This window comes from Leopardus geoffroyi, chromosome E1, assembly GCF_018350155.1.
Source record: "Leopardus geoffroyi isolate Oge1 chromosome E1, O.geoffroyi_Oge1_pat1.0, whole genome shotgun sequence".
NCBI classification, from domain to species: Eukaryota; Metazoa; Chordata; class Mammalia; order Carnivora; family Felidae; genus Leopardus; species Leopardus geoffroyi.
The window spans coordinates 50,108,506-50,121,676 of NC_059330.1; the positions used below are offsets into that span (position 1 = coordinate 50,108,506).

Genomic DNA, 13,171 nt, shown 5'->3' on the forward strand with positions numbered 1-13,171 from the left:
ACTAATGTTTATAGAGATAATTAGGTGCTATGCAATCATCCTGAGTTTAAAAATATATATAAATTAAAGAGAAAACAATGTACATAACTTTGCATTCACTCTCTCTTTTCCAGCGTCTGACTATGATATGAAGATTACACAGAGTTCTCAACGAAGGTAGGTCTTTTTAGTGATTTTGAAGGTTACTTTTTTTTTTTTTTAAAGATACTGGGAATAATTTTTGGGCAGTTCAGGAAGGTTGGAAGTAGAATAAAAGATAATTCAAATATTGGGAGAAATGAAAGGTTTCTATCTTAACAGTGTGTTAGATAAATAAAAAATACAGATGTCGTCATGATTTCCAATGAGTTCTAAGGGTTGGTTCTTTTTCAGCCTTCTTCTAAATTGTGCACCTTTGAAATGCATTTAAAACATAATCATGGAACGCTTGGGTTCATGGGTTTCATAAAGATTTCTGTTTTCACAAGCGTACAAGTATCCAAGACGTGGTGCATACGTCCAAGAGTACAGTTACTTCACTGATTCTAAGATAAATACATTTCATCTTTTCTCAACATATTTGAAATGAGCATGCATCAGGAAATGCTGGCGTGTCACTTTATTTATTTATTTATTTAAATTTATTCTCAGGTTAACTAACATACAGTGCAGTCTTGGCTTCAGGACTGGATTCCCATGATTCATCACTTACATATATAACACCAACTGCTCATCCCAACAAGTGTCCTCCTCAATGCCCATCTCCCGTATACGCCATCCCTCCACCCCCTACCGCCATCAACCCTCAGTTTGTTCTCTGTATTTAAGAGTCTCTTATGGTTTGCCTCCTTCTCTGTTTTCATCTTATTTTTCCTTCCCTTCCCCTGTGGTCATCTGTGGCAGCATTGTTTCCTTCCGTGTCTTTCTTGGTAGCACCTCCTACAGCTGAAGCTGTCTTAGATGCTGTGAACTTAGATGCTGTTCCATGTCAGGTGTTTTTCCAGGTTCTGTGTTTATATTTAATATTTTAATAATCGATTTAAGTATATTAATCATTTAATCCTCATAACTGAGGAACTACAAAGCTCATACTATCATTATCCCCTTTTTACAAATAAGGAAACTGAGGTACAGAAGAGTGATATAACCTGTCCAGGATAACAGAGCTAGGAACAGCCTTGCTGCGATTTGAATCTCCCCAGTCTGGCTCTAGAATTCCAGCTTTCAACCACTGCACTCCACTGTCTGATGCTATATTTCTATATTAGCCATGATTATTAATGCAGGCGTATTGATTCAAGCAGGTAGCAATGGAGCCAGTATCCTCCATTAAAAGTTGGCAAATTCCTTGAAGTCCAAGTACACACATATTTATAGTTACACTTAAAAAAAATGCAATCTACCTCAAAACTCTTGGCAAATGAAAGCATATTGGGAGACCAGGTAGAAAAGTGGGAACAGCAATGAGCTTCCGGGCTTTTGTACTTGCCTCAAAGTGGTGAATTTAGAATGTTTGGCAACACACAGGGGGATCGTCATTACTATTCAGTTACTGAGATTACAACATTATGTCACGATGTTGATCATAAAACCATCTATCTGCATTTGGCATGCTATTCCTTTAGGCCCCGTTCAGTACTCTGCCCTCTTTTCACAGACCTCTCCTTGTCCAGACCACACTCTCTCATTCATTCCTGAAACAAATGCCCTGAATATTCCTCATTTTACCTTGATGTTCTCCTGCACCCCTTAACTGCACATATTTCCACTTGAAACATATTGAGTATCTTTGGGCTCAGTGTACTAATAAGTATTCTGGGGATATCGGGGCTAATATTAGCAGGGACTTTGGGGGATGTTAAATGATTAATGCACAGTTCCATGCACTTAGCAAGCATAAAGATGTCAGCCATCATTCTTAACGCCACTGTTATTGTTAGTAACATCATTAAAAACCATTCCGTGGTGTCTACGTTCTGTTACCTGGAAATTTGTTTGTCCTTTCCAAGGGCAAAATATATACGAGCTTTTCCTCACTTTGTGCTGTTAATTTGGCCTCAGGGATGTGCTGCTTAACAAGTGATGTTATCCTGTCCGGATCGCACATTTCATTCAGGTGCAAACTGACATTTAAAAAGAGTGTGTTAAAGCCATTTTTATCCACCACCATCTCTACAAACAATTGCTTGTCACTTCCTTAATATTTATGAGACAAAAAAATACATGTAGCTAGGATCATGGAATAAGCAAGACTTAAAAATATGTAGTCCAGATAGGGTCCACAATGATATAGTCCAAACTGTATAATCTAGAGGCACTGGTGTAGGGATAATAACTCAAGGGTTATTATTTGGAGGCAAGAGATATATCAGCTAGATGTCGGCTGGGGTGAAGTGGAAGAAATGCCCGATTTGGTCTCCATCTATCCACAAGCTCAGTTTTGAATTTTCCCTTTGCAATAAAAGGGTTTTGCAAAAACCACGAACATGGTGAAAACAAAGACAGAGGTGGTATGGTACAGTCATTAAGAACATGGTCCTATGTCCCACTGATATACATTCCAGAACTCAGGCTTAATGTCTTCCAGCATCAAGTTTCCAAATTTCCATCAAAATTCCATTCAGTTTTCCAATAGTCAGTTCTCAAAGAATCTCGAAAGACAGAATAAAATAAAGCATGCGTGTGATCGTACCAAACCTTGCACCAAGTAAACCCTCAATATATGTTATCCAATTTTTTTTTTTTTGGTCCAAAACTTACTCAAGTCAAAGGTGATCTGCCTTTGTGGTGAGAACATATAAAGTTCTTCATGAATCATTGGATTTTACATATTAAAATTTTTTTAAATGTTTTATTTATTTTTGAGAGAGAGAGAGAGAGAGAGAGAAACAGTGCGAGCGAGGGAGGGCCAGAGAGAGACACAGAATCTGAAGCAGGCTCCAGGCTCTGAGCTGTCAGCACAGAACCCGACATGGGGCTCGAACCCATGAACCTTGAGATCATGACCCAAGCTGAAGTCAGATGCTTATGGGACTAAGCCACCCAGGCGCCCCATCATTGGATTTTAGAAACACCATTTTTAGTCACACCCATTGAAATTTCCTGAGGCTATCGAATGGTGAGGGCATCACAGTTGACTTTGATGACATAAACCTGAAAAATCCATTTTAATTAAAACTATTCTGTGTTTACAAGGCCCTTATGTGATATGCTATCCAGGATCCCAAACAGAAGGAATACAGTACATTCCCTAGAGGAGTTTGGAACATAACAGTAATATAAAGCACCAAATTATGGAAGAAGTGAGTGAGGGAAGTTGAGCTAAGTCAGTTAAGCACTTGGCACCTTGTCAAGTGTTCATTCATTCAATGTTTTTAGCCTTAATTGCAATGTGGGTATTATTACCACTATTACATCAATGAAATTACTGAGGATCAAAGAAGTTAAGTAAATTGTCTAAGGCAACAATTCAAAATAGTGTTTTCAGGGTTCCAGAAAAGAGAATACTTATTAAGGAGAAAATATTCAGAAAAGACCTTCAAGATCGGGGGGCACCTGGGTGGCTCACTCGGTTAGGCATCCAACTCCATTTGGGCTTAGGTCATCATCTCGTAGTTCATGAGTTCAGGCCCTGCATCGGGCTCCTTACGTTGACAGTGCAGAGCCTGCTTGGGATTCTTTCTCTCCCTCACTCTGTCCTCCTGTAAGTGCTCTCTCTCTCTCTCTCTAAGTAAATAAATAAAAGAATGGATAAGATGTGAACTTGGTTAAAATGGGTCACTGGAGGACATGTCAAACAGACATCCCACTTTAAGCGGAGAGAAGACAACAAAACCATGGAACATACTTAGAAAACAGCGAGTGATTCATTTTATTTTATTTTTTTTTTAAGTAGGCTTCATGCCCAGCACGGAGCCCAATGCGGGGCTTGAACTCACAACCTCAAGATCAAGACTTGAGCTGAGATCAAGAGTTGGACACTTAACTGACTGAGCCATCCAGGTGCCCCACAAGTGGTTCGTTTTAGTTGGAAAGTACTGATTCCGTTGGATCATACTAAGCAATCATGATGGAATGGTAGATTTGAACAGGTTAAACACTCAGACTAAATAATGGAGGGAATTGAACCACATGTAACCACTGAGGATGAAGTGACTTAAATTATGTTTTAAGAAATATTAATTTTTTTAGTGGGAGGGATAGGAAGAGATTCATGCCACGCCTAGAATCTTGGTCCAAAGATTTTGCCACTTATAAATGATGTGAGACTGAGCAGATTATTAAAACTCTTTGACATGTCAGAGGCTAATACCATCTTTTTACTGTTATCTGAGGGATTAAATATGATTCTATGAATATTCCATACATAAATTATCTTAGCAAGAATGCAGAATACAGCCAACATGGAATAAGTGATAGACATTACTAAATAAGCATACTAATTATTATCAGGAAGAGAAGGAGATAGAAATGAATGAGGGGGAAGATGAAGTCAAGGAGAACAGAGAGGAGACTACTGAGATTGTCACAGTGAACGAAAGTAAGCATTGGAAAAATGATCAGGAAGGCCTGGAATGTCACTAAATTTCTCTTTGCAAGTGATATGTTGTGAAAACACTTTCCAAAAATTTTGTTTAAACTTAGCTCGCTCATCCTTATACCCGTGTCTACAATCCTACCTGTTGCTTCATTCTTGCTAAGAAAGGTCAGTTGTGGGGTCATTCTAACACAGCTCTCTTGAAATGGTCTTCATAATTTTGTAGGCTTTTCTAACCTACCGATACTGAGATCTCCTGTCCCCGACACGTTCCAACGTGTCCCCAACAACACAGGCTGTACCTTAAATGGTAGCCGATGCCCCATTTTTTCTTCAGGAACAGGGAAGAGCCTGCACACTTCAGCCTCCCGTTGGATATAAATACCTTCCTATCTAAGCAGAAAATAAAAACAAGAAATTGCATTACCAGGTAATTCTCTCATTGTTTATCAAAGAACAGATCCATCCATAAATAGTGTATTTTAGGAGCATGATCCACTCAGATACTTGCATTCTAATTCTAGTCATACGTAAGCCAGTTTCTTCATCCTCCAGTAACTAAAATGATACATTAGTTTATTCTCTAATCTCTCTAGAAAAGTTATCACACGATGAGAGGTTCTGTGTCAAGCCACCTGACATTCCTACTGAATACAACAGAAGATATTTTTAAGAGCATGCTACATATTTACAACCGATGAGTTATTTTGCAACAGGATCAGAATCCATCTATGGGACAAGGTGCATGGAGATGTAGATGCTCAGAAGGGTGACAGCAAGTCTCCTGTCTTGGTTCATGACAGTCACACGCAAGGCAGTTGTGTTGGAATTTATCTACACGTACTGTACACATCCTCCCTAATTTCTCACTAAGATACATGAAAGAAAACCAAGAACCACCATGAAATGACATGAATGGAACTTGAGGGCATTAGGCTAAGTGAAATAAGCCAGAGACAGAAAAAGAAAAACACCATATGATCTCACTTATATGGGGAATCTAAAAAAAAAAAAAAAAAAAAGAATTACCAGCCAGGATGTCAGCCTCATCCATAAACTGGGTACTGAAGAGAATGACTCTATCGGATTTCCTCTCTTTTAGAAGGTTCCATACACGGTGCCTTGACAAAGGATCTGATCCGGCAGTCGGCTCGTCCAATAGTAAAACCTGCACCATAGAGAAATGCAAATCATTTTCCCCTTTCAGGCAACATTTTTTAAAAAAGAATAGACGTGTAAATGTATTTGGGAGAAATACCTATTAGTCCATAATTTTCCATTTGAACAGTTCTCTTACATTTACCATTTGCAAATTCAGTCCAATTGAATACAATAGTTCCAGACTCCTCAATCGCATTCACCAGTAGTTTTGGCTCCACTTACCTGCGGGTTTCCTAAAATGGCAATCCCAAAAGTTAGCTTCCTTTTTTGTCCACCACTTAAATTTTGAGCAAGAATGTCTTGAATGTTTTCCATCTCCAAGTCCCTTAAAACTTGTTGTACCTAATGAGAGAGAAAGAAAGAAAGAAAGAAAGAAAGAAAGAAAGAAGAGTAAGAAAGAAGGAAGGAAGGAAGAAAGGAAAGAAAGAAAGAAAGAAAGAAAGAAAGAAAGAGAAATAAGGAAAGAAAGAAAGAAGGAAAAAGAAGGAAGGAAAGAAAGAAAGAAGAAAGAAAGAAAGAAAGAAAGAAAGAAAGAAAGAAAAGAAAGAAAGAAAGAAAAGAAAGAAAGAAAGAAAAGAAAGAAAGAAGGAAAGAGAAAGAAGAGTAAGAAAGAAGGAAGGAAGGAAGGAAAGAAAGAAAGAAAGAAAGAGAAATAAGGAAAGAAAGAAAGAAAGAAAAAGAAGGAAGGAAAGAAAGAAAGAAGAAAGAAAGAAAGAAAAGAAAGAAGGAAAGAGAAAGAAAGAAAGAAAGAGAAGGAAGGAAGGAAGGAAGGAAAGAAAGAAAAGAAAGAAAGAAGGAAAGAAAGAAGGAAAGGAGGAAGGAAGGAAGGAAGGAAGGAAGGAAAGAGAAAAGAAAGAGAAAGAGAAGGAAAGAAAGAAGGAAGGAAGGAAAGAATGAAAGAAAGAAAGAGAAAAAGAAAGAAGGAAAGAAAAAAAGGATGTTTAGTTTAAAACCCAACATTTTGTTTTAAAAACACTATTGGGGTGCCTGGGTGGCTCAGGTGGTTAAGTGTCTGACTTCAGCTCAGGTCATGATCTCGCGGTTCTGAGCCCGAGACCCACGTCAGGCTCAGTGCGGACAGTTCGGAGCCTGGAGCCTGCTTCGGATTCTGTGTCTCCCTCTCTCTCTCCCCGACCCCTGCTTGTGTTCTGTCTCTCTCTCTCTCTCTCTCTCTCTCTCTCTCTCAAAAATAAATAAAAATTAAAACAAAACAGCAGCCAAAAAAAAAAAAAAAAAAAAAAACCAAAACAAAAAAACACCACTATCGTTTTGCTGTTCGTTGCTAAGGGCCTTTTGCAGTTTACATGATGAACTGTGTAGAAATAGCACGTATACATCCAGAGTTTTCTAGATAAACAATTTAATGTTCATGGCTGTGTGACATCGAATATGTCCCTCTACCTCTTGTTCCACTTCATGTGGTTGAATCCCTTTTATTTTGGCAAAAAGCCTGAGATTTTCTCTCACGGTGAGGAAGCCAAATTGTACGTTGGTTTGTGGACAGACTCCAGTGAGCTTGCTGATGGTTTCCGAGTCCGCCATTTCCGAAAGGCTGTGATTATAGATGGTGACTGAACCTAGAAGTAGAAAGGTTGACGGTTAGCATGAGGGTAACACTTGACAGTTAGCATCAGGACAACACGTTCATTGAAGATATTTTAAAGTGAAAAACAAGTGGAAAACAATCACTAGAATCTTCTATTTATTTTTGGGGGGTGAGGGTGGAGGGAGAAAGAATCTGAAGCAGTCTCCACACTCAGCACAGAGCCTGATGACATCATGGGGCCCCATGGCATGGCTCTGGGATCATGACCTGAGCCGAAATCAAGAGTCGGATACTTAACTGACGGAGCCACCCAGGCGCCCCTCACTAGAGTCTTATATGCAGATTTCCCTATAAGGACTACCCTGTTGACTAAAAACGTAACGCTCAAGATTCACTTGAACCAGGGGCGCCTGGGTGGTGCAGTCGGTTAAGCGTCCGACTTCAGCCAGGTCACGATCTCGCGGTCTGTGGGTTCGAGCCCCGCGTCAGGCTCTGGGCTGATGGCTCAGAGCCTGGAGCCTGTTTCCGATTCTGTGTCTCCCTCTCTCTCTGCCCCTCCCCCGTTCATGCTCTGTCTCTCTCTGTCCCAAAAATAAATAAACGTTGAAAAAAAATAAAAAAAAAAAAAAAAAAAAAAAAAAAGATTCACTTGAACCAGTCGGAATGCCAATTAGTAAATATAAAGCTTTTTATCTTGAAATATTTACACCACAAAGATTTTCCTAATAGGGCATACATTTATTAAAAGAATAACTTGAAAAAACCTGTAAAACTTTTCTCTTAAGTACCCAAGTGTGACTAGTAGTTAATGAGACTACGAACTTTTGAAATGAACCAGCAAAACGAATTAGCTAATGAAATGCACAGTTCATTCGTTTGCCCACATTCTTGCCCATAATTGTGTCTCACCTGACGTTGGGGCCGACAGTCCACTGAGCATATTCAACAGGGTCGTTTTCCCGGCTCCACTGTGACCAAGGAGGGCAGTGATCTGGCCTTCGTATATGTCAAATACCAGACCTGGCATTATTCCAAAAAAAAAAAAAAAAAAAAAAAAAATCCCACTCAGAGCTACATATTAACCTTACATTCTCCAAAATTTTTATAATTTCTTATAGCATGTGCATATTTGGCTAGCAGTATTCAAAATAAAATCCATCCCCAAATTCTTCCCTTTAAAATGGCATCTCCTGGGGCACCTGGGTGGCTCAGTCGGTTAAGCGTCTGACTTCAGCTCAGGTCATGGTCTCGTGGTTCATGAGTTCGAGCCCCACGTCAGGCTCTGTGCTGACAGCTCAGAGCCTGGAGCCTGCTTTGGATTCTGTGTCTCCCTCTTTCCCTGCCCCTCCCCAGCTCGTGCTCTCTCTGTCTCTGTCTCAAAAAATAAATAAGAAACAATAAAAATAAAATAAAACGCTATCTCCTACGATACACATTTTATAGCTGTAGCATTGTCATGGCATATTATTACGTGATTAACGATTTTTGGAGAAGAGCACTTTTGTCATTAAAAATGGGCTGACAATAAAGATCATTTAGGGGTGCCTTGATGGCTCAGTTGGTTAAGCGACTGACTCTTGACTTCAGCTCCAGTTGTGATCTCATGGTCATGGGTTCAAGCCCCACATCAGGCTCTGTGCTTATAGTGCAAAGCCTGCTTCAGATCCTCTGTCTCCCTCTTTCTGCCCCTCCCCTGCTCGTACTCTGTCTCTCTCAAAAATAAATAAATGTTTAAAAAATTGAAAAAAAAAATAAAGATCATATCCTAGGGCTACGGAGGGGATGAGGTGAAACTAAAGCGTATCATGACATGGTCATACATCTTTCAAACCCCTAAGGTATCTATGGCACACCTTGACTTTCTAAAACTGTTATATATTTTTTTTAAATGTTGATTGACTTATTTTGGAGAGACAGAGACAGGGTACAAGCAGGGGAGGGGCAGAAAGAGAGGGGGAGACCCAGAATCCGAAGCAGGCTCCAGGCTCTGAGCTGTCAGCACAGAGCCCGACGCGGGGCTCGAACTCACAAACCGCGAGATCGTGACCTGCGTCCGACGCTTCACTGACCGAGCCACCCAGGCGCCCCTAAAATTGTTATACGGTTTCTAACTTGTTTGGAAGGAAACATGATGTGTTCAAATGGAGGAGAGTAGTGGTATGTGGGACCCCCACGAAGACAATGCAATGGTGAGGCGTGGTCGCCAGATCAAACAGCCTTGTCAAATGTGAGCTTAGCGTCTTACCTTTCAAGGCCTCTACTTTTTCGTGGTTTCCTTTTCTATATTCTTTTTTAAGATTTCTTATTCTGGAAAAAAGAGGAGAATGTCTTAAGGACATTGTAGAAGTAGACAGAGGATTGAGAAATCAAGTCTTTGGGGCAGTGAGAAAATCTGGGGGCTCTTTCCCTCACACAGGCCCAGGTGGCCGGAAAGGATTTACTGAGGAGACACCAGCAAATGGCACGGTGAGCAAATTTTGAGCAGAGACCCGGGGAATTGAGGGATTTCTAGTTGTTTGGAAATACAGCAAGCAGCATTGAATAAAACAGGGACATCATCTCAGAAGGGAGGACGTTCATGCTGTGAGTACCCTAACTTGGGTTTTCTTCCCATGTCTCTGGATGCCTGGCTCCCCTTTTCTGCATCATCTGCCTCTTCCCTTTCATCTTATTAATCAGGAAGCAAGGAGGGGAGACACAAAGTGTGTCAGAGAAAAAGGAGATACGCATAACAAGGGACACGATGACAGTGTCTGTTATAAGGCGAGGAAGCACAGAAAGAGAACAGCGCAACGAAGAGAAAAAAAAAAGCAAAAAGCAAAAAGGAAACTTGAAGGTTATTTATTCACTGATATTTGTCGTTCTGCATAAGATAGCAGTAAATGCAAATGGTGACAACGTTGCTTTTGACAATGAGTGTGGCCTTTTGTAAGTACAGCGGCCTGGATGCATGCATGGTGGACCCAAAGAGGCCCCTGGGAAAATCCGTCACATCTGTGTTTTTCCGCCTAGGTCTCTGTTTCCTGACCTGTTTTCCATGTGCACTTTCACGTAATGTGTTTATTACCTGATGGCTTCTTTTCCATGGAATTCTGGAGACACTGGCTCAAACGAGTCATTAGGCGGTGAAGAGTCTGAATCTGTTTCGTTCTCAAGGGCCACATGATCAGCCCGCTGGTGTAGAAACCAAAAAGAGGATTTCAGGAAAAACCAAGGAGAACGTTGATGTCCGTATTCACCTGCGTGAACAGGAGGCAATTGCATATCGGATCAGTCACCGCTTTAAGGATGAGTTGCCCTGGGACAGCTTATCAAGGCAGCTGCTTTGGGAAGCATTTAGACACCCTTAAACCCAGTATCAAGCACTAGCTTTTCCATCTTGCTCTGATACAAGCACTAAGAGTATAATTATCCATAATTTTTTATAAGCGTCTCTTTTTATTTTTATTTTGTTTTTATTTGAGAGAGAGCGAGCGAGCGAGCCCATGAGTAGGGCAGAGGCGCAGGGGGAGCGAGAAAATTGAGGTAATTTTAAACAGGCTCCATGCTGAGCACAGAGCCCCACATAGAGATCGATCTCGCGAACTATGAGATCATGACCTGAGCTGAAATCAGGAGTCGGAGGCTTAACCGACTGAGCCACCCAGGCATCCCACGAATCTCTCTTTTTAGAAACAAACAATCTAAAGTGTTGTGGTAGAACAAGATCTTAGAAAGCAATTCTCTAAACAAAGCGCGGAATACCTCTGGGCTCATTTTAGAAATTTTGAAAGCGATGCTGGATAATTGATATCCGACATGTGGTAGAGAGATATTTTAAAGAAACGCACTGAGTGAAATTGCACTGAATTACAATTATGTTACTACTTACTGGGCAAAATTTTGTCAAAATACAATGTCAAGGCCAAATAGAGAAGAGCATCAAAAAGCAGCATGAATAGAGTCGCTATTATTAGGTACGGGTTGTCTGAAGAATCCAAATGGACGTTAGAATTCACGTCATAGTCCAAATGTATAAGCTGGAAAAAAGATACACCCATTGAATTTTAAAAGGGGAAATAGAGTATTAAGAGTTATTTTTGTCTTGTTTCTGCTAAACACTGGGATTGAAAAGATAAACATAGTTCCTGTCTTTACAGAGCTCTAATCTATTGGAAGACATAGCAATGAAACCATCTAACTAAAAAGCGATTTGGGAAGTCAGTGGAAGGAGGTATTAAAGGCTTAGAGATCCATGGGCAGAAGTAGGCAAGTCCTCTGAGAAGTAAAAACTCAAAGGAGAGGCTGGCTGCCTATAGAATTCCTTCAGGTGTAGGATGTGGACAAAGGAGGCGTTCTAGACAGGGGACACCGTCTGAAAATAGAAACACAGAGGAGTGAAAAGCACTTCAGTCGTTGGGCAGAAGACAGAAGAAAGTTTTCCTTATTATCGTGAGATACACGTAGCATTTTACGGTTATGACGTCACACCTGGAATCAGATTTGCTGAGAAGAGGTTCAGTTTCGTATACATCAGGCCAATTAGAAATAAAAACTTATTTCTACTGAATTCCTGGTTGTCAAATACTTGCGATAATATTAAAGGTCATGTTTCCTGAGCATTAAGTCAGTTAAATGTTCACTGGGACAGCCCATGAAAAGTACAAGCTGGACCACATCCATAATCCAGGATCAGTCTATATTTAGCAACTTAAAACCAAGCCACTTATGCTGAGAGAGAAAAATAAAACCTGTCCCATTTCTTAGATGATGTATCTGGAAGTAGATGGAAATTTTGATGCTTAGAACATGTAGCATGAATTCCTCAGAGAGAATTGTTTTAATGTTTGTAAAAAACAAAAAAAACGAAATAGCTACATTAACTCTTACCTGGGCCATCCCAACAGTGAAAGCGAAAGGGCTAAGAAGACATAAGGTCCATTCCAAAAATGCAGGAAGATCTCTGTACAATGCAGTGAATCCCAGACTCCCCCAAAAGACAGTGAGGAGAAAGACAACCAAACCCGTAAGGAAAGGTTTCTTTATCAACACGCTCATCAGGAAAGCTAAAGGTATCTGAGAGGAGAGAAAAAGTTCAGGTAGTATGTAATTCTCTGAGAATCATCACCAGCATAATAAAAAAAAAATCATAATACAAAAGTATGTGATATCCATTCCTCCTCCCCGCCTCCCCGCCCCCCCAGACACTGTCCCATGCAAAGATTCAAATACCGTGAACAGAAACAAGTGTGATCAGAATCAGAGGGAAATGACTCTCTCGAAGAGAAGGAGAGGGAGAGAGAGAGAGAGAGAGAGAGAGAGAGAGAGAGAGATTAAATTCACCAACTCACCAAAGACAGGCCATAGAGGAGAAAGAGAGTGAAGATCACCACGAAGCCAGTTTGGACGACGACTTGGGCGGATGTGACAATAAGAGCCATCAAAGTGGCCACAATAAAGATGAAGCCACCATACATCAACCCCCAGCAGAGCCTAGCACAGAAACTAAGCATCAGTTCAGAGGGCTGGTACTTTACCACTTTATTTATTCACGTACTCTGCAGATGATTTGGGAAGCTTACCATAAATCAAGAGTTAAGGGAATACAGCAGCTAGTAGAGTAGAAAACTTCTCTGTCCCCAAAGTTCATAGGCGACCGGGGAAGGTAGACAATGAACAAGTAAACAGGTAAAATGGGTAGCTAATTGCAAAATAAGAAAGAGACAGACTGGGTGATATAATGAGGTTAATTGGAAGACGTTTTCTGGGAAGACATCCATGATGATGTATAGTTTCTGGACTTCTTCTTTCAGTAAAATATAAAGCCCGTGGACAAAAAAGCAGGTGATGAAGCAGGTTTCAGCAAACTTTTCCCCTGAAGAGCCAGGTAGTAAATCTTTTAGGCTTTTCAGACCATACAGGTCTCTTAGAGCTACTCAGGTCTGCTTTTGCAGGGCCGAAACAGCACG

At 40.5% G+C, this 13,171-nt stretch overlaps 1 protein-coding gene across 2 annotated transcripts in view; it reads right to left on the reverse strand.

Annotated features, from left to right (window-relative positions):
- ABCA9 (ATP binding cassette subfamily A member 9) overlaps positions 1–13,171 on the reverse strand; it is a 63,596-nt gene that overhangs the window by 35,140 nt on the left and 15,285 nt on the right. For both annotated transcript variants that reach the window (XM_045489552.1, XM_045489551.1), the window contains exons 7-17: positions 12,554–12,695; positions 12,093–12,278; positions 11,095–11,242; positions 10,291–10,462; positions 9,469–9,530; positions 8,133–8,243; positions 7,079–7,254; positions 5,900–6,019; positions 5,546–5,684; positions 4,819–4,909; positions 1,963–2,102 (exon numbers count right to left, since the gene is read on the reverse strand). In XM_045489552.1, the coding sequence (XP_045345508.1) occupies positions 1,963–2,102; positions 4,819–4,909; positions 5,546–5,684; positions 5,900–6,019; positions 7,079–7,254; positions 8,133–8,243; positions 9,469–9,530; positions 10,291–10,462; positions 11,095–11,242; positions 12,093–12,278; positions 12,554–12,695 (1,487 nt within the window). The remainder of the gene's footprint in view (positions 1–1,962; positions 2,103–4,818; positions 4,910–5,545; positions 5,685–5,899; positions 6,020–7,078; positions 7,255–8,132; positions 8,244–9,468; positions 9,531–10,290; positions 10,463–11,094; positions 11,243–12,092; positions 12,279–12,553; positions 12,696–13,171) is intronic.